The sequence below is a fragment of the Takifugu flavidus genome, chromosome 3, assembly GCF_003711565.1.
Source record: "Takifugu flavidus isolate HTHZ2018 chromosome 3, ASM371156v2, whole genome shotgun sequence".
NCBI lineage: Eukaryota > Metazoa > Chordata > Actinopteri > Tetraodontiformes > Tetraodontidae > Takifugu > Takifugu flavidus.
Window position 1 is genome coordinate 11,319,597 of NC_079522.1, and position 24,505 is coordinate 11,344,101.

At 46.6% G+C, this 24,505-nt stretch overlaps 5 protein-coding genes across 11 annotated transcripts; 3 read left to right on the plus strand and 2 right to left on the minus strand.

Moving 5' to 3' along the window:
- Positions 1-200: 200 nt before the first annotated feature.
- Positions 201-2,706, plus strand: LOC130522041 (tubulin alpha-1A chain-like). Its single transcript, XM_057025968.1, has 4 exons — positions 201-339; positions 866-1,088; positions 1,294-1,442; positions 1,518-2,706. The coding sequence occupies exons 1-4, from the start codon at positions 268-270 to the stop codon at positions 2,496-2,498; spliced, it is 1,425 nt and encodes a 474-aa protein (XP_056881948.1). The 5' UTR covers positions 201-267; the 3' UTR covers positions 2,499-2,706.
- A 1,056-nt stretch (positions 2,707-3,762) lies between these two features.
- On the plus strand, positions 3,763-9,878 carry gk (glycerol kinase). 3 transcript variants are annotated; one of them, XM_057026497.1, is made up of 21 exons: positions 3,764-3,975; positions 4,613-4,686; positions 4,784-4,890; positions 4,961-5,038; positions 5,107-5,186; positions 5,274-5,411; positions 5,488-5,597; positions 5,924-5,990; positions 6,186-6,203; positions 6,822-6,857; positions 6,933-7,000; positions 7,080-7,122; positions 7,207-7,287; positions 7,362-7,440; positions 7,507-7,603; positions 7,681-7,765; positions 7,836-7,956; positions 8,243-8,386; positions 8,451-8,537; positions 8,775-8,861; positions 8,959-9,878. In XM_057026497.1, the coding sequence occupies exons 1-21, from the start codon at positions 3,883-3,885 to the stop codon at positions 8,967-8,969; spliced, it is 1,704 nt and encodes a 567-aa protein (XP_056882477.1). In that variant the 5' UTR covers positions 3,764-3,882; the 3' UTR covers positions 8,970-9,878. The 3 variants fall into 3 exon arrangements, with proteins under 3 accessions (XP_056882480.1, XP_056882477.1, XP_056882479.1); XM_057026499.1 differs by lacking the exon at positions 6,186-6,203; XM_057026500.1 differs by lacking the exons at positions 8,451-8,537; positions 8,775-8,861; positions 8,959-9,878 and having other exon boundaries at positions 3,763-3,975; positions 8,215-8,354.
- Positions 9,879-9,990: 112 nt separating this feature from the next.
- nfkbiz (nuclear factor of kappa light polypeptide gene enhancer in B-cells inhibitor, zeta) lies at positions 9,991-13,068 on the plus strand. The gene is made up of 10 exons (XM_057026502.1): positions 9,991-10,286; positions 10,493-10,593; positions 10,676-10,899; positions 11,503-11,608; positions 11,677-11,823; positions 11,888-11,951; positions 12,025-12,194; positions 12,256-12,366; positions 12,442-12,609; positions 12,684-13,068. The coding sequence occupies exons 1-10, from the start codon at positions 10,214-10,216 to the stop codon at positions 12,720-12,722; spliced, it is 1,203 nt and encodes a 400-aa protein (XP_056882482.1). The 5' UTR covers positions 9,991-10,213; the 3' UTR covers positions 12,723-13,068.
- Positions 12,922-14,916, minus strand: jagn1b (jagunal homolog 1b). Its single transcript, XM_057026503.1, has 4 exons — positions 14,783-14,916; positions 14,126-14,223; positions 13,871-13,943; positions 12,922-13,799 (listed from the first exon to the last, which is right to left on the minus strand). Exons 1-4 carry the CDS (start codon positions 14,885-14,887, stop codon positions 13,407-13,409), a joined length of 669 nt encoding a protein of 222 aa, XP_056882483.1. The 5' UTR covers positions 14,888-14,916; the 3' UTR covers positions 12,922-13,406.
- Positions 14,917-15,159: 243 nt separating this feature from the next.
- Positions 15,160-23,706, minus strand: LOC130522309 (collagen alpha-1(VIII) chain-like). 5 transcript variants are annotated; one of them, XM_057026494.1, is made up of 5 exons: positions 23,532-23,691; positions 23,009-23,072; positions 18,716-18,847; positions 17,933-18,203; positions 15,160-17,832 (listed from the first exon to the last, which is right to left on the minus strand). In XM_057026494.1, the coding sequence occupies exons 4-5, from the start codon at positions 18,198-18,200 to the stop codon at positions 15,875-15,877; spliced, it is 2,226 nt and encodes a 741-aa protein (XP_056882474.1). In that variant the 5' UTR covers positions 18,201-18,203; positions 18,716-18,847; positions 23,009-23,072; positions 23,532-23,691; the 3' UTR covers positions 15,160-15,874. The 5 variants fall into 5 exon arrangements, with proteins under 5 accessions (XP_056882474.1, XP_056882475.1, XP_056882472.1 ...); XM_057026495.1 differs by lacking the exon at positions 23,009-23,072 and having other exon boundaries at positions 17,933-18,246; positions 23,532-23,706; XM_057026492.1 differs by lacking the exon at positions 23,009-23,072.
- Between the last annotated feature and the right edge of the window lie 799 nt (positions 23,707-24,505).

Consider the following 24,505-nt stretch of genomic DNA (forward strand, 5'->3'; position numbering starts at 1 on the left):
GCCAAAGAGACTCAAACCTCAAGTGTGAAATTGGAGAAGGGGGGAAACAGTTTTTTGGGTCAAATTTCATCGTAGCTCTAGGTGACGCTGGCAGGTACTCACTCGTGGCCCCATGGCCATTGTTCCCTGCAGCCCGGACCTCTGCTCCTCCTCCTTGTCCTCATCTTTCATCACTGGAGATTGTGTTTTCTTCCCCAGCTCCTCCAGTTACCACAACACGCCTGGCTGTTGCCTAGCACCTGTGCGCTATAAAGCAACTTCCAGTGCATGAAGGTGAAACACAATCCTAGAACACTCATCTCAGGTGAACACAGGACTTATTTCAGCAACAGGAAAATGGTGAGGCCTTATTGTTCAATTCCTAAACTCCTCATCCTCACACTTTTGGTGTGAAGTATGTTTTTTACAGAACTGTTTGATTATCCTGTATCTGTGTGAACTGCATTTGGTGGGAAATCCTGTAAATGCTGACCTTTTGTGACCTTGCTGCTGTTTCTCTTTGGTGTAAATACCCATCTGCAAACCTTCAAAAGTCAAACCTTCATTATTCTGTGGTGTAATTACTGTGAGCCTGTCTCATCAGGTCGGTTTCTGGTGGATTTGAACATTTTTTGATACCTTAAAATATCTATAAAATACGTAATTTCAGGGGGGAAAAGATTTTGGGACCATTTTTTAACACACAGAACTGATTTAATTATTCTGGGCTTTGCTAGTAGTTAATAAGTAGCAGGGTCTAACTTTGAGAAATGTTTGGTTCAACATTTTACTGATGGGAATTCTCAGCTCACTGGTATTAACGGTTTTTACGATAGAATGGGTCTGACATTGAAGTTTTGCTAATCTCAACCACTTGTGCACACAGCGTGAGTGCATCTCTATTCATGTTGGCCAAGCTGGAACTCAGATTGGCAATGCATGCTGGGAGCTCTACTGCCTGGAGCACGGCATCCAGCCCGATGGCCAGATGCCCAGTGACAAGACAATCGGAGGAGGGGACGACTCCTTCAACACGTTCTTCAGTGAGACCGGAGCCGGTAAACATGTTCCCAGAGCCGTCTTTGTGGACCTGGAACCGACTGTTATTGGTGAGGCTTCTGGGCTCTTCCCTTCCATTGTACCTCCACATGAACCTCACTTTGTCTGGACTTTTATATACTTTTCAGTTTGATCCCACAGTATTAAAAAATGAACCAAACCTTTCTCTTTTTGACTTTCAGATACAAAAATAAATTCATTCGAAAATTGCCTCTTACAAATTCAGTCACTTCTCTTTGGTTTTGTTCATGACAGACGAAGTCCGTACCGGAACCTACCGTCAGCTCTTCCACCCTGAGCAGCTGATCACTGGAAAGGAAGATGCAGCCAACAACTACGCTCGTGGTCACTACACTATTGGCAAGGAGATCATTGACCTTGTTCTCGACAGGATTCGGAAACTGGTCAGTTTTCCTGTGCTTGTCTGCGGTCTCAGATGATGATCTGTTTGTTGCAGTACTTGTGTACTTTTCCCACAGGCAGACCAGTGTACTGGACTCCAAGGCTTTCTCATCTTCCACTCCTTTGGAGGAGGAACTGGTTCCGGCTTCACCTCCCTGCTGATGGAGCGCCTTTCTGTCGACTATGGAAAGAAGTCCAAACTGGAATTCGCCATCTATCCAGCTCCCCAGGTGTCCACCGCTGTGGTGGAGCCCTACAACTCCATCCTGACCACCCACACCACCCTGGAGCACTCTGACTGTGCCTTCATGGTGGACAACGAGGCCATCTACGATATCTGTCGCAGGAACCTGGACATCGAGCGTCCCACGTACACCAACCTCAACAGGCTGATCGGACAGATCGTCTCATCCATCACCGCCTCTTTGCGTTTTGATGGTGCCCTGAACGTGGATCTGACAGAGTTCCAGACCAACCTGGTGCCCTACCCTCGCATCCACTTCCCCCTGGCCACCTACGCCCCGGTTATCTCAGCAGAGAAGGCCTATCACGAGCAGCTCTCAGTGGCTGAGATCACCAACGCCTGCTTTGAGCCGGCCAATCAGATGGTCAAGTGTGACCCGCGTCACGGCAAGTACATGGCCTGCTGCCTCCTGTACCGTGGTGACGTGGTGCCCAAAGACGTCAACTCTGCCATCGCCACCATCAAAACCAAACGTACCATCCAGTTTGTTGACTGGTGTCCAACTGGTTTCAAAGTTGGCATCAACTACCAGCCCCCGACCGTGGTCCCTGGAGGAGACCTGGCCAAGGTCCAGAGGGCCGTGTGCATGCTGAGCAACACCACCGCCATCGCTGAGGCCTGGGCTCGACTGGACCACAAGTTCGACCTGATGTACGCCAAGAGAGCCTTTGTCCACTGGTACGTGGGAGAGGGGATGGAGGAGGGAGAGTTCTCCGAGGCCAGAGAGGACATGGCTGCCCTGGAGAAGGACTACGAGGAGGTGGGCACCGACAGCGTCGGGGAGGAAGGAGAAGAAGAGGGGGAAGAATATTAAATGACTGAGATGAAACAAATCAACTGTGATTTCAGTCATTGAGCTAGAAGCTAAAACGGGGAGCCTTTCTGTGCATTCTTGAGATGTTTTCATTTTACATGTATGTTGTTGACCAACTCTATTAATATTCAACATATTAGAAATCAGGACGAATCTAAATATTTTTTTGTATCTTTGTTCCTCATCAATAAATGAGCAACTGAGTCCATATGTGTTTTTTGTTTGTTTTTAATCACACTTTGTCCTAACATAAACATAAGACCAATCAGTATGCATGGACTGAGGACAGCGGTCCCATATGGTGCAGCGGTCAGGATTCCCAGTGAGGTGAGTTTGGCCTTCACAAAGGCATCATTGTTAAAGATTCTATATTGTGCTCTACCTTCCAACAAAATGCACACATTCATTGCTACATGGAAAACCAAGCCCCAGTGCTAATGCTGTAGATGTTGTCACCTCCGATCGCCCGTCCATGTATCACGATTTAAACCGCGTCAGTGTCTGAACTGAACCCGAAACCTAATCTAGGATAGGATAAGGATAAAAGACTTTATTGATCCCACATCGGGGAAATTGCACGTTACAGCGGTAGCCCGTGGTGTACAATACAGAAAAGTACTAAAAGAAAAGATAAAGATAAAAGACTCTTATGTTATGTACATTGCTATGTACATTGTACAGTATATACAGAAATTATAAAGTGTGAAGTAAAACCTGTTAATACATGGATGGGAAGAGATCAAAGTTACATCTAAGAAGAAAGTTGATGCCTATAATAATCTCATAAAAACCTGGTTTGGATGGGTTCCATCTCATAAAATTGATCTTAGGCAGTAAATTTTGATGGTTCTATCAATGCAATTTATGTCAATGGCTTTAAATTCCTTTTCATCAAAAATTTGCTTCTCTTTTATAGAACAGGCTGGAAAAAATGAATATTCTTCAATTTTCGTGAAGAAAATTCGACCTATCATAGAAATGTCTCTTTGAGTTCACATAATTGTAAGGTATTCCAAATGATCAGGTCATCTAAAATGTTCATGGGGCGGGGGCAAGAAGCAGACATGGGGGGCAGGGACGGGCCAGAGGGTGAAGCACGCCCTCACAATTTCTGCGGCATTGTCTCGTATCTTTTGTAATGTTTGCAGATTTAACCAGACCATCCCACAAAGTAACCTGTTCCTCACGCATGCGCAAAGCCGACCGTCGGGTCGGCGTCTGCCGAAAAGCAGAGAAATCTATCGCGAATTGGTCGGCGCATGCGCAGTAGCGAGGCACTTCAGCTCCACTTCCTGGTTGAGGGCGGTCGGTGACAATCCGCTTTGCCGGTGAGGGTGGTGCGCTCGGTTTGTCCACTTGTGCCCTGGAGCTGCGTGGGCTGTCCATGAACGGCACCATGGCCGCGTCTTCACACCGGATAATGTTGGGGCCGCTGGTTGCTGCCATCGACCAGGGGACGAGCTCCACCCGGTTCCTGGTAAGAGCTGCTCCGGGAGAAACTGCCTCACAACTGCGTCGGAAGTCTCTCTGCCCTTGAAATAATCGCGTATTTATTTCATTAACGGCGTGTCTCGGGACATACACGTGCAATGGTCCTTACGCTTTATTTCGGTATGATTAAACAGGTTATTATGGGGTGTAAAGTGGCACCCCGCTCCGAGCTGCATCAGAAGGTGACAGATTTGTCCTCTGCTCGAGTGTTTCACCAAAATAACACGCAAGAAAGTGGTTTGACGGCTTCACATTGAAATGAGATTAAACTAAGCCAAAGGCGGTTCAGATGAATAATGGAATTGATGAAAAAGGGGCTAAAATGAACGCAGATAATGTCTTAAGAGAACCAATCTTCAGGTAACTTCAACGTGGGTATGTGGGAGGTTGACGTGATAATGTCGTGGTCTAAAAGATATGTGGTGTTCTGTTACATCTGTTTTTGTTTCACCAAATAACTCCAATAAATGAGGCTCTTTAGCACCGACCGCCTCCTGAATGCACCAGGAGGAGCAGGGGTATTTTAAGCTGCGTTAATTGTTCTGATTAGGAGTGACCCTGATCCCACTCAGCAACTCAACTGGTTCTCCTTTAAATGGTCCCTTATTTTCCCTTTGCTGAAGGTGTTCAACTCTAAAACGGCTGAGCTCCTCAGCCATCACCAGGTGGAGATCAAGCAGAGCTTCCCAAAGGAAGGGTGAGTACAAGATCCCCCATGAACCCTCTCAGAGGCTGCCCCCCCCCTCCCCCCGGGTCCTGAATCACCAGATCTGATTGTGTGTTGACCCCCCCAGGTGGGTGGAGGAGGACCCGAAAGAGATCCTGCAGTCGGTGTACGAGTGCATGGAGCGCACGTGTGAAAAACTCACCCAGCTCAACATCGACATCACGAACATTAAAGGTGACGCATTTGTCGACCGCTGAGAAACTATAGCAGCGACTAAAGTTTCCGCTTGCTTGAATTTGCTCAGCGATCGGAGTGACGAACCAAAGGGAGACCACCCTCGTTTGGGACAAAGAGACCGGCGAGCCCCTCTACAACGCCATCGGTACGGTTTGAAGCGGCGGACTTCCTGCTTGTCTGTCGCTGTTTGCTAACTATGACACTTCCGTTCAGTTTGGTTGGACCTGCGAACGCAATCAACGGTGGAACGTCTCATCAACAAAACTCCAGGACGGAACAAAAACCACCTGAAGGTCAGAGGTCCAACGGCCGTCTCCCCATGTGTGAATGCTCCTTTTTGGATATTAGCATTTGAAACTTCCATGTTTGTCCTCTCGCAGCACAGAACGGGGCTGCCGATTAGCACGTACTTTAGCGCGGTGAAGCTTCGCTGGCTCATGGACAACGTGGAGGAGGTCCGTGAAGCCGTGGAATCTCATCGCGCCATGTTTGGAACCGTGGACTCGTGGCTCATTTGGGTAAAGCTTCGACCGGGAGGTTGATCCTTCGACGGTCGACGGTTCTGTGAAAACTTTGTTCTTTATGAACCGACAGTGTTTGACGGGGGGGAAGTCCGGTGGAGTCCACTGCACAGATGTCACCAACGCCAGCAGAACCATGCTCTTCAACATCCACACTTTGGACTGGGACCCAGAACTTTGCCGGTACCACACGTTTTTTTGTTTGTTGTCCATCATCCTTCAAAATACCACTTTCTGTTGATTTATGTTCTTATTTCTCAAATATTGACGATCTATTCGTGGAAATCTCAAATTGCCCTTCAAGTTATCTCTTCACAAAATCAAGTTGTTCAACTTTTGCGTTTGTGGGCAGCTACACTGAGGATTAGCATGCTAATTAGCTTTCTCCAGCTTCACTGCAGTCTGATAGTGAGAACAGTCTGAATTTTCAGGACCTTTCCGAATCCAAACACCAGCAAAGTTAAAGGAAGTGTTCTTTTCATCTTTCATCTATTCCCACCCTCCTTCAGATATTTTGGTATTCCCATGGAGATCTTGCCGAGAGTGAGGAGCTCTTCGGAAATATACGGGCTCATGGTAAGCTAGCTTTAGCCTTTTTGTCTCTAATCTATCGTGTTCACATTAAGCATCTGAAAGATTTCTCCGTTGCGTCGTTTGTGACTCGAGCCTGTTTTCTGTCCCTCAGTCCTCTCGGTCAACGTGTTTTCAGAAGTGCATGATGGTTGTTTTAGTAGTTTCTTTTGTGTGTGCCATCTCTTCTCTCACTGGTAGAAAATATGTTCTAGCCGGGTAAGTAAGAACTCCACCCGCCGTCCAAGGCAGCCATTTGTGCTCTCTGGCTGAATTAAAACACACCATTGGTGGTACATTTCCAAGATGGAGGCTAATATTTTAGTTGCTCAGTTTGGAAGTTTAAGTACTCATTAGGCATGAAAAGTGACCCTATTTTAAGCCCTCTAGTGGTCGCCCACTGGTGGCTGCGTGCAATATCTTAAACTCCACCCACTTTTAATTAGCAAACGGCTAAAGTGGCAGCGGCTTGAGGGCCCAAACGTGGTACTGTTGGAAATGTACTCACTGTTTCTGCTCTCTTCCTGGTTTCTGTGGTGGCATGTGCTGAAAGACCTCCCAGACCTCGCTTCACTCACTGGCGCCTTTTATCTGACCGTCTTTTCTATTTGAGCTAGAGCGCCATCTGAGTGAAGACGTTTGGTCCACCGCGCTTCCCCCTGACTGATATGGCTACACCGTGTCATGGTGGAGATAACAGCTATGTGTTGGAGTTATTTGATTGAAAGTGGTCAAATAAGGAGGAATTCCCTTTTGTGTGTTTTAGTTTTGAGCCTTTCGCCCACTCAGCAGTGTTTGTGTCAGGACAGATTTCAACTCTCTCTCCTGTTTTGTTAGAAATCTGGCGCTCTGTCGGGCATCCCGATATCAGGGGTAAGCTGTTTTCACCGTCTCAGCATTGAGTCTGTGTGTTCATCTGAAGTCACCGAGCGGTTTCTATGACAACAGTGCCTTGGCGATCAGTCAGCGGCTCTGGTCGGACAGATGTGCTTTCAGGACGGACAGGCGAAAAACACGTGAGCCGCTTTCAGGGTTGTCAAACATCGTCAGGTTGTCAAATACGTCTTTTCATACACGTTTCTGTTCATTCTCCAGATATGGAACTGGCTGTTTCCTCCTCAGAAACACTGGAACGAAGGTAAACCGGAGGAGGATTGTGTTGAAAGCGCTGGTAAAATGTGGAGCGGCGTTGTACCGACGCTCTCCTTTTCTTCTTCTGCAGCCTGTGATGTCCGATCACGGCCTTCTGACCACGGTGGCGTACAAACTGGGTCGGGACAAACCAGCTTTCTATGCACTGGAGGTATTTAAATCACCACAGATGTGCCGGTGCTCCGTCTTTGGCTTTACTGCAGGTCTCTTCTCGCTGCTCCTCAGGGTTCTGTGGCCATCGCCGGGGCCGTGGTCCGTTGGCTACAGGACAATCTGGGGATCATCGGATCCTCCGAGGAACTCGGTATGTTGACAGGAGGATTTTTATTTTTATATTTTACCATGATTTATTTATTTTTTTTCATTGCAGAGAAGTTGGCGGCGTCCGTCGGGACGTCCTACGGCTGTTATTTCGTTCCTGCTTTCTCTGGGCTTTATGCTCCATACTGGGAGCCCAGTGCCAGAGGGTAGGACCAGTTCCTGGCCTGTACGTCTGTCGGTACCCCCCTCCGACCCTTGACCTCGCTCTTTGTCTGCTTTACAGGATTATTTGTGGCTTAACTCAGTTCACCAATAAGAGCCACGTGGCGTTTGCGGCGCTGGAGGCCGTCTGTTTTCAGACACGTGAGGTAAACAAGCCTGAGCGTCACGCCGTGGCTGCTGTTTGTGGTTGTGGGCTGATTGTGAACTTGGCTGCAGATCCTGGACGCCATGAATCAGGACAGCGGCATCCCGCTGACTCAGCTGCAGGTAGATGGAGGAATGACTTCCAACAGGTTGTTGATGCAGCTGCAGGCCGACATCCTCTGCATTCCTGTCGGTGAGATTCTTTTTTTATTTCGCCACCTCTGTTAAAGTAGTTTAAAATGAATCGTGAAAAAACTCAGGACAGACCAAAGAGGACACAAGAGACTATTCTGCCCTCTGCTGGTCTGTGGTGGAACATACACCTAATTTCAGAGAACAAGTCACTGAACCTTTAAAAATTAAACTTCCTGCCATAATGATTTTAATACACATCAATTTATCAATATTTTAATGTCTTTTTAAAGTCTGCTTCATGTCTTTAATTCTGGAGGGTAAACATGAGACGCTATATCCTACAGTGAAGCCGTCGATGCCCGAGACCACGGCTCTGGGTGCAGCCATGGCGGCGGGAGCAGCAGAGGGGGTGAGTGTGTGGAGCCTGAACCCTGAGGACCTGAGCGAAGTCACATCGGAGAAGTCCGAGCCGCAGATCAACACCGAAGGTACGCGGCGCCACCACCGCGGCGCTCCGAACAGCAGTTTAACAGAGCCTCCGTGTGTTTGCAGAGAGTGAATTCCGCTACACTCGCTGGAAGAAGGCGGTGCAGAAATCCATGAACTGGGAAACGACAGAACCAGCCTGTAATGGAAACGGTATGTGGTCCGAGGTTGCCCTTCGCCCCACCATGCTGAGCAGCTCACCCAGCAGGCCTTTATTAAACACGCTGCATTCATGGTCCGCAGTCACAGTTGGAGAAAACCAAGCCCACTCGGCAGTGGTTTCATTTAAATCCAGAATAGTTTCCGTCTGAATAAAGATCAACCAGGTTTGTGCAGCGGCAACAACTTTTTCTCTTTTCTTTATTTGTTATTTGTTTTCTTGGTCTGTAGGGGAGAGCAGCATCTTCAGCAGCATGCCGCTGGGGTTCTACATCCTGGGCAGCATGTTGATGCTGGTCGGTGCAAAATATCTGGCAGGTTGGTGTTTTCACTTCCTTATGGAACATCTCTTCCTGCTCATGAGTCCCGCGAACACGAGGCGAGTGAACAATTGTCTTTGTCTGGCGTGCGTCAGGTCACCACTGAGGTCGGACTCCTGAGGCAGGAACGTGGAGCACCTGGACCCGGGCCGCGCTCTGACTGCACTTGATCCGGGAGGAATTTCAGGACGTTCCAGCTGAAATTTTCTGGAACACCAGGATATTAAATTAAAAGAACATTATTATTTTTCTTAATTTAAGCCCAGTGTAAACCTTTGTACATTATCGTTCATGTGATGTTTCATTGGTGTGATGTGGAAGCTCGTTACTGCCGATGCCATGAGAAAATAATGGTTTTTATCCCTTCATTAATTTAACTTTATATTGACACACTCACATTTTGACCTGTAAATTAACTGAAAAACCTTTGGGGGTTGAGGGAGACACAGTTAATCTCAGTGCTTTGACATTTATTTTTTTAATTTATTTTTGGGACATTAGGTGTGGAAATGGTCTTAACTTTAAAGCTGCGCCTGTCGCCCGTCTCCTCACTGTCACTGCCGCCCGCCGGTCACCACAAGCCTCCGCCGACATTCACAGCACTTTATGCTGCTGGCACGCTGGGTTTTTGGTGCACAGGAGGAGCAATTGCTCAGATGTTGGTACCCGTGTTGTGTGATGCGTTCAAGAACACGTAAAGAAACTTGAGTTTTCCATTAAGCAGAAACCAAAGTTCAAAGACCCGAGAAGCAGCAACTTACTGCTGTAGTTCTGACACAGGCGGCCGTTTGGTTTGACGTGCTGGACCTGGACCAGGTGTGGATCTGGACCTGGATCAGTGTGTCGAAAATGGCTCCGGTCGACCTTTAAACTGTGAAGCCTTCGGTTCCTGTGATGTTCTGCCCGTCACGTCGTGCTGCATGCTCATGTTTTACCAGTGTCCATCCCATCAGCACCATGACTGACCAACCTTCACCTCAGAGCATTATTGTAAAAATAAACCGTGAACACTCAATGGTCCTGTTGTTTGTCTGGTGCCGTTGTTGCTGTTTGTGAACTTATGACCTTAGTCTGACAGCTTGTACTCGGCCCGAGTCCAGGAACAGTTGCTATGTGAACCAGGAAGTAGTCTGTTCAACACAGGTGTCTCTCTTCTGCACACTGACCTCATTTGCATATCAGCCGAGTGGCCTGGGCGAGTGTTTGGAGCAGGAAGTGGCAGCAGGCGTGGCCGCTCTGGCGCACTTCCTCATTGCTGTGGCAGGTTCTGTCGGTTTTGTCTTCTCTTGTTGCCCCTCGGCACCTGCCACAAACCGACGACAGCTGTGGATAAATGAGTGCAAACTAAGGATGTTGGATCCGAGCTGTGAGACGGGAGGAAACCGGACGGGGTCACTGGGGGCCAGCTTCATCAACGACAGAGGTGGGTGTGAGCTGTCCAAAGGATTTTCGCCCATTTAATCGAAAAACCCGAGTCAACTTTTTTAGTTTCATTATCTCCACATACGTCTGTGGCTCTTAAAGAGATGTCACACCTGTTAGAGATTTCATACTTCGATGCTACTTTTGTATTGTGTTTGTTCCTGAATTCCTGAACTTCCACATGTTCTCCCCCCCCCCCTCCCTTAGGACATGTTCCGGCTGGACCCGGGCTTCACAGGTACCTTCTGCCTGTTCCCAGGAAGAACACCGTGAGGGAACTGTTGACAATAAAGCGTCTTGTTCACCAGGTCGGTTGCATACGTCAACACAGGAGTGTCGAGAAGCTAAAACTAACAAAGTGAACTCGCTGGCGGCTTCCTGTTATTCTAGAAACACAACTGCTTTCAGGACAGAATGATCAACAACAACAACTTGGAGTTCCAGTCTGGTTTCTCTGGCCCCACACACCTGCCGGGACCTCTGACACCGGTCGGCGGAGGAAAGAGGCCTCCGGTACAGCTGACTTTGTTTCAGTGGCAGATTCAGCGGGAGGAGCAGAAAGTGGCGGGAATGTCGGCCGAGCAGCTCAGCATGCAGGACGCCGACGGTGACACGTAGGTATCATCAGGAGGGCATATGATCCGACCCACGCTGATCCAGGAGGGGGGATGTGCAGGGAAAATACTGGAATCACCAAGTTCAGCTGATTATATGTTTTTAGCAGTTTAAAAGAAACCAAACTGGAGTGTTGTCTGCCAGGTCCAGTCGCTTCCTGTGGTAGGTTCTGCACTGGTAGTCTGAAGGTTGTGGGTTCAAACCTCCCTTTTGGGTGCTTTTGTGTCCAAATTCCCCATGAGACCAAAGCAGCTTTATGGACTGGTGACACATGGTGGAAACAGGCTTTCTTGAAAGCCTGGAGGTTGTTGGTTCAAATCTGAAGAGGTGAAAACCCCTTTTAAGGCCTTGATCTGAAAATGAAAGCTAAAAGTGTGAAGAGGAAACACAGTTTGTAGTTACCGATGGCTTGGTGGGACGAGAATGCGACCGTAAGTCACCAGTGGTGCAGTCAATGGTTCTAATCCTGCCCTGCCTGAGGTGAGAAGGGGAGGTTCCAGAGGGGTAAATACAGGTGGTTATGGAACAAACTACCATGACTGGCTTACTAATCTTGTGAGAACACCAAGCTTAAGGAATCCTTCGCTGGCCTCCACCTGCAGGGTTCTTCACATCGCGGTGGCTCAGGGCAAACGTGCCCTTGTGTACGTTCTGGCGGTGAAGATGGCTGAGCACGGCGCGCTCGACTTGAAAGAGCACAAAGGACAGGTGAGCGCGCTTCACCTTCCTATCTTGACCTTTATGAAGTGAGCGTAACCTGGACCGTGTGGATGCAGACGGCCCTTCACGTCGCCGTCGCCACCAACAACCACCTGATCGTCCAGGACCTTCTGACTCACGGAGCCAACGTCAACACTTGGGACCATTGGGGTCGCTCCCCTCTGCACGTCTGTGCCCAGAAAGGTCACCTCTCCAGCCTTCAGGTGAGAAACACTCGGCTTTTCTTCAGGCCATCAGGATCTCACAGCTGACACATTCCTCATTCAGGCCATCTGGAAGACGGTCCAGTGGACCCGGCAGCAGGTGGACACCGGAATGCACAATTACGATGGTAATTTCTATTAATATACCTTTAATTTGTATCATTCAAACATCTGGAAATGACCTGTTCTTCTTCCCTGAAGGCTTAACGGCACTCCACACAGCCACCATGTCTCACAACGCTGTCCTCAAAGAGCTGTGGGATCAGAAACATCCGTGCACGGACAGAAAAACAGAGCTGGAGCAGAGGCGTCAAACGTACGCCAATATTGTCAAGAGCCTGCTGCTCATGGGCGCCTCCATAGGGTCAAAGGTAAGTACTACACGCAGTGTCCCGTTTGCTCCACCGTGACTGAACCTGGAGGATTCTGTAGGATTTAAAAAGTGGACGCACGTGCCTTCACATGGCTGCTGAGGCGGCGAACGTGGAGCTGTTGAAGGTTTTCCTCGACCCCCCATCTTCAGTCACAGTGATTAACGCCACGGTGGGTTGAGCGTCACCCCCACGAGGTCTGTATGTCGCACGCGGACCCGCGCTGATCCTGGATCCTCTGTTCCAGGCCTTCAATGGGAACACGGCGCTCCACGTGGTCAGCGCTCTGCAACACTCCAGAAGTCAGACGGCGGCGGTGAAGCTGCTGATGAGCCGAGGAGCCGACCCCGGCATCAGGAACCTGGAGAACGAGCTGCCGTGGCAGCTGGTGGCCGAAGGGCCCTCCGGTGAAAAGGTGCCGAGATTCAGGACGGCCTGAAACGGACTGAGAGTCGTAATCCGACCGTAACAGAAGCCTTTGTTTTCCAGGTGCGGCAACTCCTCAAAGGGAAACATTTGCAGAATTGAAGCTGAACTCGCTGTCAGTCAGACGGCCCGACACTTTTAAAGATTTGCTCCATCCAGGCAGATCCCGGTTGTTTCAGTGAAACAGTTGTTCGTTACCGAGTAACGTATGTTAGAACTCCTCCGTCCTTTTCTTGAGTAGAAATTGTTTATTTTCAATCATTGTGGGTTTCTTGCAGTTGACGGTAGATTGCAACAATAATGTAACTTAGTGGCTCATTTATTTTTCTGAAACGTTTATACAAGACCTAGATTGTAATTTACAGCATTTGATGTAAAGTTGAATCTATTTTTCCCTCCTGATCAGTTGTAAGAATGAAATAAACATGATCCAAACTGGAAAAGCCAATGAGAATCCGGAATTCCTCTGTTCAATAGTCACACCTGTACATAAGAAATGGATTTCATTTAGTTTCAATAGAGATTCATGTTAGTTTTCAGATTTATTTCTAATTATTTCCAACTGATGTTGGTTGTCGTTTGGTTTCGGGCTGCTTTTATGCCGTCGGTACCTAAAATAACCAGGAAGGAGAGAACTCACGCTTTACCGTCGACGCTAAAGAGATGATGTCATAAACAGTCCAGGATGAGATGATTCATTGATCAGTCAATTATAAATAGAAAAAGACCCCGATTCCTCCACAGAGACGTCTCAGTCTGTACTGGGTCACTCCACCTGGTCTGGACTCATTTCTTCTTCTTCTTCTCCTGCGTCCCAGTGAACCACTGGTCCAGTAGTTTCTTGCTGTAGTAGATCTGCCAGGCGTGCACCTGCACGGTGATGACGATCACCAGGTACATGACAGACACGGCCGAGAAGCCGAAGATGAAGCGGTAAGCTTTGCCGTGCCGGTACAACTGCTGTGCCATGGGGAACATCTCCATGCTGCCGTAGATGAGCGGTGACACGCAGAAGAGCCCGGCGCTGATCATGGAGATCACCAGGTAGCTGATGTGGTTGCGAGGCAGCGCCAGGAAGGAGAAGACCGTTGGGACAATGCTGAGGAGGTAGGGGTACTCCCACTGGTAGGGAGAGGCGATGAGTTTGTGGGAAACCAGGCCGGACTGACTCACAATCACCTGAGAGAAGACGACACGGTCAGGACGGGCGCGGCGTCACCCGTTTGGACCTGGACTGGTCTGGACTTTACCTGAGCTGCGATCAGGACCCAGATCAGAACGTGGACAATGTTGAGTTTGCGGATTTCCGATTTCAAGGCAACGCTGCAAACCAAAGTTAAAGGCGACTGACGTTTAAAACACATTCCAGTGGAACATTTCACCATCATTCTCAGAAATGCTAAAAACAGCAGTGCACACAGCACCACGATGAGATCGTTAATCCACAACTGACATTTTAGTGAAGGCATTTCTTAATAAGATGGATTGATGAAAAAGAAACGTACCTCATCTGGTAGTGTGACGCCACCCTCTCCCGGTGCTGGAAGTCACTGCCGTCTGTGCCACTCGCTCTGGGTCCAGCTCGAGAGGCCATCGTGGGGACCTGAAAATATGAAAAAGATTTAAACTTCAAAACTGGAGAATAAAGTGAGCTGGTCCATAAGGAGGCTGAGATTCAGTAGAATTTAGATTGGAAATGAAAGTGGAAATAAAGATCTATATAAATCTAGGTAAATCTATTCAAACTTAAATATCAGATGATTTAGTGTCTTGATTTTGGCTCATTCATCAAATATGTGTGTATAATTTTTTTAACATCAGGTTGTGGAGGATGAGAAAGTGGATAAAAGGTTTGCTGCAGCCGCACGATCAATTTCATTCAAACTTTCACTTTCTGGCGTTAGCATTGCGAGTAAATGAGTTTCCACACGACGAATCAAATGAAAAGCATAGACAAGCAGGCTTGGTTCAAACAGTCAGCGTTCGCGTCAGAAGGTGTAAGTTCACATGGTTTGAACACGCCAAAACGCAGCTCAGTTAGCTGTACTCGTTAGCATCTGTAGGTCAGATGCAGCCAGGCTAACGCAGCCCAAGACAAGAGGAAGTAACAACTGACAGGAGACGGAGGAGAAACTACACGAAACAGTCAAGAAATCACTTACTGTTTTCGTTGGCCTTATTTGCTGACGATAAGACGCAAGAAAGCAGCAAGAAAGCAGCTCGGACTGAATACAGGAAACAGTAGGGACGGACCGGAAGTACGGCATCTCAAACTGTGATTGGTCAGATCATTGATCCTTCCGCGATATACTGTATTTATAGCTGCTTACAAATCCACCGTTTACCGACTACAGTCACACTAATGTATTAATCCGCCTTTCCCGCCTAAATATGAATGAGACTATACGACTATTTTTTTCATTATTGGTAATATTAATATTGTGAATGTTTTCAGTGGTTTACTCGATTGTGTTATGTGTGAACTTAAAACTACTTAATACTGATAAAGATGCCATTTATCAATGAACACAATCAAAAATGTTTTTATATTTTTATTAAACAATGATCAGCCATGAAATTACCAATAATATTTAAAAAAATTCCACACATAGCAGTTTTCCATGTAGTGTTATACACCAGTGTCGAAGCTAAAACAAAAAAAAAGAGTGGTAGGAAGTTGGGCTGTATCTTTGAATATATTTGAATATTTATAAAACCAAATTCTGTCGATTACTGTCAACACACAGTCACACAACCCCAATTCATCAGTAGTCAAACCAACAACAAAATTACAAAATGACACATTTGATGATGTAGATTTTAAACCCTTTCCCACTCATGTGAATTTTACTTGGTTTTGTATCTTTTAAAAAAGATATATGAAAAAGTATTATTTAATAATTGTAACTTAATAAATTACTGGTGATGGCCCCCAATTACATGAACTGCAGTTCTTGACCGATATATGTGAACAAATGAAATAATTTCTGTTTCTGTATGTAACTGTAAAGCAAAGAAAAGTGAATATTGATTACATGTTGGTAATGTCATTCTTAATCATGGTCACTGTTAATGTTGAAGAGTTGTGACACGATGACTGATTTTAGTCGGAACCGATAAAATCGGACTCCACTCATTGATGTAAATTCTGCTGAATAATGTAAAAAAAAGAAACCATGAAGATCACCTCTGACACTGCAGCAGCTTTACCATAGAATGGTAAAAATGTACCATCATTACTGTCAAAGTGATGCCTACATTACATACAGTAAGTATCCAGAAAATGTGGAGTGCATGTATTGACCGGCGTAAAGTCCCGAAGCCTGGTCAGATGGCAGCTGGATGTGAACGGTGTCACTGCGCCTTAAGGGCAGGATGGCGCTGCCTGACGCCTGGTCCAGCAAACCCTTTTTGTATTCATCGTATGTGTACATGACCGCCTCATTGTTCTTCATCAGAGCCACCCACACGTTACCTCCTTTGCAGTGGACATGGTACGCAAAGTAATAGATTCCCGGTATGCTGCAGGTGAAAACACCAGTTTGGGGATTGTAGTCCTGGTTGCCGTTGTAAAGTAGTTTGTCAAAGATTATTGGTGAGCCAGCAGGTGGGAATGGCGTTGTGAGTTTAGCTGTGAATGCAGGCGTCTCTGGGCCATTTTCACCAATGTTCCCTCCATTCTTCATGTAGACTTGCTTCTGGCCGCCGTTTGGGCCAGACGCTGGAAGAATTTGTCTGCGATCGGGAGATGTAGCAGGAAGTCCTGGAGGCCCTGGTGGTCCTGGAAGTCCCGGTGGCCCTGGAAGTCCGGTGGGACCGGTTTGCCCCTGGCTACCTTGAGGGCCCACATGGCCAGGGAGTCCTGGTTTTCCCTCTCCAGGGTAGCCAGGTCTACCAGGAAAGCCAGTTTCGCCTTTTTGCCCAGGCATCCCAGGAGGCCCAATTGGTCCCCCAGGTCCTGGAAGTCCTGGTATACCTTGTGGCCCTTGGTCACCTCTCTCTCCTGGTTTCCCCACCTCTCCTCGTAGACCAGGTGATCCTCCACCACCAGGGGCACCTGGTAGACCCCGAGCACCATGTTCACCTTTGGGGCCAATCGGCCCCTGAAAACCCCTTGGTCCTGGTTGCCCATCCACTCCTGATAAGCCTGGTTTTCCTGGAAGACCTGTAGGACCTAACTCACCCTTCTGTCCTGGATATCCTTTTGATCCAATATCACCACCTTCTCCCTTTGGCCCTGGGAAACCAAGACCACCAGGCGGCCCTATTGTACCTGGTAGTCCAGGCATACCACTTTGTCCAGTGAGGCCAATGACACCGGGAAGACCTGCATGACCTTTATCTCCCTTTGTTCCTGGAAGTCCAGGGAGACCAGGATGCCCTTTGTGACCTTTAGAACCTGGAAAACCTGGTTTACCATATCCTGGAATTCCTGGACTCCCAGGTAAACCATGAGGGCCTGGTTCACCTTTCCCGCCAGACAACCCTGGTTGTCCTCTTAAACCATCTTTTCCTGGTTTTCCAAGTCCTGGCAAGCCTCCGGGTCCTGGTTGGCCCCTTTCCCCAGGGGGTCCAGCTAACCCTGGTTCTCCAGATGAACCAGGTTTTCCAGGTATTCCTGGTTGTCCCGGAAGTCCATTTCGGCCAGGTTTACCAACCCCAGGAAGGCCCACATTTCCTGGTGGACCAGTTGGGCCTCTGAGGCCCTCTAAACCTGGCAAACCAGTTAAACCAAGGCCTTTGTCCCCTTTAGGCCCTGGAACACCAGGAGATCCAGGTGAACCCTTTTGACCAGGCTCTCCCCTGAGGCCAGGCTGCCCAGGAAGCCCAATAGTTCCTGATTTTGAAATCCCTGGGAGTCCAGGGGGGCCTGGAGCCCCAGGAGGCCCCATAAGACCAGCTGGTCCTTCACCGCCACTAGGGCCAAGTTCACCTTTTGGTCCTGGTAAACCAGGTCCACCAGGTTTTCCTGGATATCCCGGCATGCCAGGTTTTCCAATTCCTGGGTACCCTTGAGGACCTGGTAGCCCAGGCTTTCCTGGTGATCCTGTCATCATTTGGCCCGGTAGCCCGGGTGGTCCCTGTGGTCCAGGGGGTCCTGGATGCCCTGGTGGTCCTGGAGGTCCCTGGAATCCTTGTGGACCCTCAATAAGAACTTCTCCAACAGGACCAAGAGGAGGTGGACCCTTAGCCCCTCTGGGAAAAGTCTGTCCTGTAAGCAGTAAGGAACATTTGGTAGAAGCTTACTGGTTAATCAGTCCTGGTCATTAATGATAAATTGCCTATTTAATCACGCCACAAACCACAACTACCTTTTCCATGAACTGACATCCCCTCTTTGCCCATTTGCAAAGGTAGTTGGGGATGTTCTTTACCATATTGAGGCAACAGAGGGACATTTTTGCCATGCATCACGCGTGGCATCTCGTTCCCTTTGAACGGTTGTTGGGGAAAACCATCGTTGTACTGCGGTAGGGGCTGAGGGGGCTGGTTGCGCCCAAAATATGCCCCACCGTGACCAAGCTGAACCAAACACAGGTGGAACACTGCGATGAAGGAACCAAGGGTTACAGCCACCATGTTCTGCAGAGAGAAGGTAAAGTTGGAAAGTTCCTCTGGTCTTTGTCTAGGGAATAGAACATGCAAAAGTTTAAACTTGTTGGTGCAGCATATGAATTGTCACAAGTGTAAATGCTACTGATTGGTACAATTTGGAGCCCTGAACAGAAAAAACACATTTCCCACAAATATATTAAATCATACAAGCCACAACAATGATGCCAATTTGACATTGTTCAAATTTACATAACTCTTTTAGATGTCTGTGTAGATTCTCAATCATCCAGGTCTTAGTTATCCAAGGTAGTTTAGAAAACTACTTTGGATAACTCTTGTAGATCAATTTTAGATGCTAAATATCAATTCTGACTGGCGGCAGGCTAATTATACCTGAAATATGTAGCCACTTGTTTTGTTTTGAGACAAGAAAGTTGAAAAGTTCTTCGTTTGCAACGCTGAAAATTGTGCATTCATTTGCACATCTATTTCACTGATCGCAGTAGGCAAAGGCCAAATAGTGAGCGAAACTGTCTTACTTTCGGTTTAGTTGCCTGTCTGGTTTCTCCTGTACTTCCTTGGTGTGGTTGCTCCTCTCCTTCGCGTCGTCGGTCCCTTTGACTGGGACACGGTGGCGTTCAGACACAGTCAGGTGGCTGCTGCCGATCCGCCTGCAATGAAGTGGATGTCATTTTTGGGTGAATGTGGGTTTCTGACCTTTCACAGAAGTCTGGTGTTTGTAACAGGCAGCTGTCATTTTCACCTGCCAAACATATTTGAACCTCAATATCTTAAAGCCGTGATGCACCTCTGCACAACAAATGTGATCCTTGAATAACATACCGCAAAGCCAAGGAGATAGTGGGAAATTAAGGAGGATGCTAACAAGGTGATTTTGTGATATTACAAATTTAGCATCCTTTCCAACAATGACTTTTGGGCACTTCTGAATTATTCTAAAGTGCAAAATTAAAAATTTACATATTTGAAAGCATGGTTCAACTCTTCTTTTGCAGTTTTCTGAAAAAATGTAAATTTAGACTCTGTTTTGTTAATAGTAGGATAATAATGCTGGAATTGTTCACACAGAATGTTGAATTAGCATCTGCACTCTATTCGTATCATTTATCATCTCCTCTCACATTTATTCCTCTGTAGTGCTAAACACGCTAACTGCTGTTACTGAAGCACTAATCAAGTGCCTGATTGTTATAACAGATAAACGACGGATGAATCATGGAGGATAAAAGCCTGTCCAAGTGGAAAAACAGCACATTCTTTCATGTAAAAACATCATTTTCTCAAAGGAGGATTGATTACGCATCATCCGTCATCTTCTAGCTCACAGACAGTGTAATGGGAAGGCTAACATGCAGAAACCGCACACTGAGAGCAGGACAAATGCCTCCAAACATTGGATGTTTGGCAAACTTTTCTGAAGTTAGGAGTGAAGTCATTTTCTGAATAATTTCATTCTGATTTCTTGCTCTTTGATTTCATTTAAAAGTCACTTTAAGAACATGAGAGTTTATTTTATTTCAAAGCCAGCTCTGCACATATTTACTTCATGGAGCTAGAGTGCTAGCTGTAGCCGTAAGCCTATGCCAAGAATGATCAGGTTTCAGCTTCCTGTCAAATCCCGGATTGAAGTTTTGTGCTTCATAAACAACAATTTATTTAGATGATCTGAATGAGACAATTTAGATGGCTAACATCAGTCAGCGCAAGAGACAGCACTGGAGAAGCACAGATATGGAAACGTGTTACAGAGCAATCAGGAACAGCTGGATGCTACTTCTGGATGAGTGTCACAACAAAAGAATGGGCTTTCAGCTTCAACATGTGTCCGCAGTGACCCCTGACCCTTGACAGGTGCAGGAGGTGTTCAGATTAATGCACGTTGATACACCTGCAAATACCGTATTTTCTGGACTATATGTTGCTCCGGAGTTTAAGTCGCACTAGCCAAAAAATGCATAATAAAGAAGAAAAATAGATATATAAGTCGCACTGGACTATAAGTCGCATTTTGGGGGAAAATTTATTTGATAAAATCCGAGACCAAGAACATACATTTCATCTTGAAAGGCAATTAGCATGGATTAGCAATAGGGTTACGGTATGCTAACGTAACAAATTCAGCTACATGACCCACAACGAACTGAGTACGTGTCTGCTTTGTTAACGTAACATATTAACAGTTGTTCAGATGACTATAGCATGAAGAACATCTGAGCAAGTTTACCAAACAATCAAGTCTAACTCCATAGACGAAGCACCGCTTCTTCTTCTGCGTCGTTCCTCAGTACACACGCCTAGAGCGCCCTCTTGTGGTTGTCAGTGTGAAAATAACGAGCATGTGAAATTCTGTAATAATGTATTTATTTAAGTCGCTCCGGAGTACAAGTCGCACCCCCTGACAAACTATGAAAAAAAGTGCGACTTATAGTCCAGAAAATACAGTAATCGACTGTTGGGCACACCTTCGTCTCCTGGGAGACCAGATGGCTGGTTTTACTCCAGGCCTGTCGGTGGCATTGCCAGGGTCTTCAGAACCTCTGGATGGTTCCACAGAACTAGTTTGAAACCCGACTGATGCGGCAGGAAGGAAACGGTTTGCAGCCTCCGATATTTGCACTGGCGCTCGTGCCGACCTGCTGCTGCAGCTGATTGTTTTTACAGGCAATAAGTGTGTTTGGCCAATAATCAGATCTGATAGTTTACGCTGTGTTCAGACCACAGACTCCAGAGGGGAATTTTGCTGTTTGCAGCTGCATAAATAGACATTTGGAACCGTCCCTGACGCCCGTCTGGCGTTTTTAACGTTGCTTTGCCACTCAGGAGCCGGGGGATTCGATTCGGTAGATCTGAAGGACTGAGCTTCAGGGACCTCCAGACCATTTCCACGTCACTCTGCCAAACAACAATACAATACTGTTTTGCAGCATTCTTGCTGTGAGATTTCCTCACATTTCAAATCCACTTTTATCTGCAGGTTCCAGTTTAAAGCCATCGGCTTCCCCTCCAAAGGCTCACATGGATTTAGTTAAGAAGTTAAAAAAAACAAAAATAGGGAAAATGTCTTAGTTTCCCGAAAAACAGGTCTGAAAACATGAAGCGATACATGAGCAGCAGAACTTCTTCCCTTCCAGACAGCATTTATCAGCTCTGCTTCCAGGACTGATCTCATGATCACTGGGACAAGGGGGATCATCGGTTGATCGTTCTGAATCTCTCTCTTCTTGGTTGCCGTGACAACGGTTCATTCCCACCGTGAGTGCCTGAGACCCCTACCGAATCACCCCCCCCCCCCCAAGTTTTTAACAAGAAGGAGTTTGAAAACATTGCGAAAGACTGAGCGAACAGAAGATTCCAGGTGGGCGGATTATCGGTTAAAGCTGGAGGAGAACAGGAGGAAAAAATGCAAACACGGAATGTTGAGCCGCTTCCCCAGTGCACGAGTTCTATTATTGCTGAGTTTCATCTTCTCAGCTGCATCCAGAAACTGTCAGAAAGCATTTATGTAGCAGCAGCTTTGTTTTTTACTAGAATAATAAAGTCACGTGAACAAGGAGGTCTTTCAAGGTGGGTCAGTGCACTGCCTGAAAAATACGCTGCGAGAAAAACAAACAGGCTTTTTCCTGCCACCCTCTGCATGAGGTTCTTCCACGACTCCCCCCGAGGGTCCCAGTCTGCTTCTCTCAGTCACCTCAGGAGCTTTACCTCCTTCATCCAAGTCCAGTTTAAAAAGGACTCCTGATAACATCAGATGATTGTATCTTGGATACGCTGCCCATTTGAGCGTCCGGGGTCGTTTATCTCTCTGAGCATTAACGAATCATTGTTGCCAGCATTGATTTTACTGATCAGTTCGATAGCTAACAAGTGTCACAGGAGCTCATCATGAATTTACTCGTTTTTGTCAGTTTCCTCCACACAAGTCTCAAAAAAGAAAGTCTATTATTTTATTGGAATGTTCATAAACTCCAGACAAGAAATGGCTTAGCTTGATAGCAGCTAGCCTAGCAACATCCTTAATGTAATAAACTAATAAACTACACATACAAGCAGATGAAAGGATTTTAAACTATTTTAAATCCAGAAATTCACTTTTAGGAGAGTAAAGTGAAGTGTCTGAAGTCTCTGAACAGTGTTTCCTAAAAGGCACCATTGAAGAAACAGCTGAGGCGAAATCACGGATCACAAAACCTAAAACACAGAAACCATCATTTCTGTATCTTTTTCTTTATTTAGTCGATAAAATATTTGGTCAACACTAAAGAAAAAACACTTCCTATTAGTCCAGCCGATAAAATCTTTCTCTCCGACTTTAACGTATTTATTACAGCCGCAGATTTCACCAGTTTAATTTTTTTAGTGTTAAATGTGAATTTATGAACTTAGTTATATAAAATTTCTGAGAGCACAGCCAGATGTTATCTGGGCTTATTAGAAGAAATAAAAAACTAGCTTGGACAGAACTCTTTAATGAAATATTTTAACTTGTCCTGGAGGAAAAGTGAAAAGTTGCCAAATCAAATTAAATCAATTCAGTAAAACGTTTGATGATATTTTTTTTGCTGCCTGGAAAGAAAACCAAACTTTTATTTGTTAAAAAAAAAAAAAAAATCAACATTCAGATTTATTTTAAAAAAAAAGTCCTTCTTATTGGGAAGCAAAACTAACCTGGAGCCAAAATCCAGATTTAACTGAAGAGAACAAAATTGTTCAACTTTCCCTGATCCCAGACCAGATCCTGATTCAGGCTCTGAGTGACTCTAACAACAATAAACGACAGAAGGCACAGACGCATCATCAGAAACTGAACTGACCTTTGACCCCTCCGTGCTCCAGCAGGTGAATGATCTTCTGGCCTCTGGCAGAGCTCAGATCAGCCTTTAAGAGTTAAAAAGGAAAGAAAGCCCCCTGAAATTCCTCCTGAAGCCCAAACTTTCCGTCTCTGACTCATTTCAGAGCTGTCGTGCTGCCAGAAAGCTTCTGCCTGAAACTCCGGAGTTATTGTTGCACGATCGCTCGAAACCTCTCACACTGGATCCGTTTTCCTGAAACACGGGGGTCCGAATCCAGGAAAACCAAACCTGCCGATGACCATGTCTCAGGAAAACTTTTCCTTCTTCCTTTTTCCACCCTCTGCTCATCCTCGGGACGCTCACAGCCACACACACACACACACACACACACACACACGCACAGTTCCAGCAGAACACAATCATCAGGTTTCTTTTCAGAGGAAATGGTCCAGATTCCTGCGCTGCCCTCCGCCAGCGTGCGGGAAAAGCAGGGTTAGAGCAAGCGTTAGTGAAGCGGTGTCGGCGTCACTGGTGCACCACTCACCTCTGCTGATGGTTCTGGACGGTCTCTGAACAGCGGCTCTGGTGAGGGTTTGGCTTTTATCGGCAGACGGGCGGAGCTGGGCGAGAGGTGGAGGGAGGAAAAGAGGGGGAGAAAGAGGGAGAGGAGCTCCAGGAGCTGCTCATGTATGAGAGCAGAGAAGAGAGCATCCAATCAGAGGGACCGATCAGGAGGTTGTTCTCAACTGGACTGAACCATTAGAATAAAGTTATCTCCTATTTGCTTTGACCTTGTCATCTTCTTTATTCTTGTTATATTGTTGCTCATTTGCTAATGCTTCATGTTCTTGATGCTTGATGTGTGAACTCGTACCCCTCTGGTCAAGGACGACAGGAATGCAGCTGCTGTGAGGAGCATTAGGAAGTGACATTGACTGGAGATAGAGCTGCATGACCCAGGAGGTGTTCTTTTAATCTGTCTGATATGGAAGAACGTGCTGTGTGCGAGCTAAGATAATCAAATCAGTGAAGACCTACTCATATTCTCACCATTATGATTTACAGTCTTTGCTTTGTATGGGACCTGCTATCATGTGTTTCCTCCTCCCTTAGACACATTTGATTTCTGTGTAACTAGGGACCTCCTATTATTAATAAAAGAAGGATGGCGGAAGTTGTGCGTCAGGACGTGCCGGAGATCTGGAACTGAGCACATCTCTCCGTCCTCCTTGCTGCAGGTAAAACTTAAAGCTGTTGTATTTGCATCATTGGTTTCATGTTCTTCCATATCAGACAGATAAAAGAAGAACAGCTCCTGGGTCATGCAGCTCTATCTCCAGTCATTGTCACTTCCTAATGCTCCTCCTGTCGTCCAAGGTACAAGGTCAAAGCAAATAAGAGATAACTTTATTATAATGATCGGTACATGTATCTGTGTGTGTGTGTGTGTGTGTGTCAGACACCAGTAAACATCACCTCCAGTGAACCTGATTGAAAGAGGAAACAGAATTGATTCGA

Excerpts from the sequence above, each read along its gene's own strand:
- nfkbiz (XM_057026502.1), top strand. The coding sequence starts at position 10,214 with ATGTTGGATCCGAGCTGTGAGACGGGAGGAAACCGGACGGGGTCACTG. Across the intron at positions 10,287-10,492 it reads CAGCTTCATCAACGACAGAG|GACATGTTCCGGCTGGACCC; the intron begins GTGGGTGTGAGC and ends CCCCTCCCTTAG. Across the intron at positions 11,824-11,887 it reads GTCACCTCTCCAGCCTTCAG|GCCATCTGGAAGACGGTCCA; the intron begins GTGAGAAACACT and ends TTCCTCATTCAG.
- gk (XM_057026497.1), top strand. The coding sequence starts at position 3,883 with ATGAACGGCACCATGGCCGCGTCTTCACACCGGATAATGTTGGGGCCG. Across the intron at positions 3,976-4,612 it reads CGAGCTCCACCCGGTTCCTG|GTGTTCAACTCTAAAACGGC; the intron begins GTAAGAGCTGCT and ends CCTTTGCTGAAG. Across the intron at positions 7,957-8,242 it reads CATCCTCTGCATTCCTGTCG|TGAAGCCGTCGATGCCCGAG; the intron begins GTGAGATTCTTT and ends TATATCCTACAG.
- LOC130522041 (XM_057025968.1), top strand. The coding sequence starts at position 268 with ATGAAGGTGAAACACAATCCTAGAACACTCATCTCAGGTGAACACAGG. Across the intron at positions 340-865 it reads ATTTCAGCAACAGGAAAATG|CGTGAGTGCATCTCTATTCA; the intron begins GTGAGGCCTTAT and ends TTGTGCACACAG. Across the intron at positions 1,443-1,517 it reads TCGACAGGATTCGGAAACTG|GCAGACCAGTGTACTGGACT; the intron begins GTCAGTTTTCCT and ends CTTTTCCCACAG.
- jagn1b (XM_057026503.1), bottom strand. The coding sequence starts at position 14,887 with ATGCCGTACTTCCGGTCCGTCCCTACTGTTTCCTGTATTCAGTCCGAG. Across the intron at positions 14,224-14,782 it reads AAATAAGGCCAACGAAAACA|GTCCCCACGATGGCCTCTCG; the intron begins GTAAGTGATTTC and ends TCATATTTTCAG. Across the intron at positions 13,944-14,125 it reads GCGTCACACTACCAGATGAG|CGTTGCCTTGAAATCGGAAA; the intron begins GTACGTTTCTTT and ends TTTGGTTTGCAG.
- LOC130522309 (XM_057026495.1), bottom strand. The coding sequence starts at position 18,200 with ATGGTGGCTGTAACCCTTGGTTCCTTCATCGCAGTGTTCCACCTGTGT. Across the intron at positions 17,833-17,932 it reads GATGTCAGTTCATGGAAAAG|GACAGACTTTTCCCAGAGGG; the intron begins GTAGTTGTGGTT and ends TACTGCTTACAG.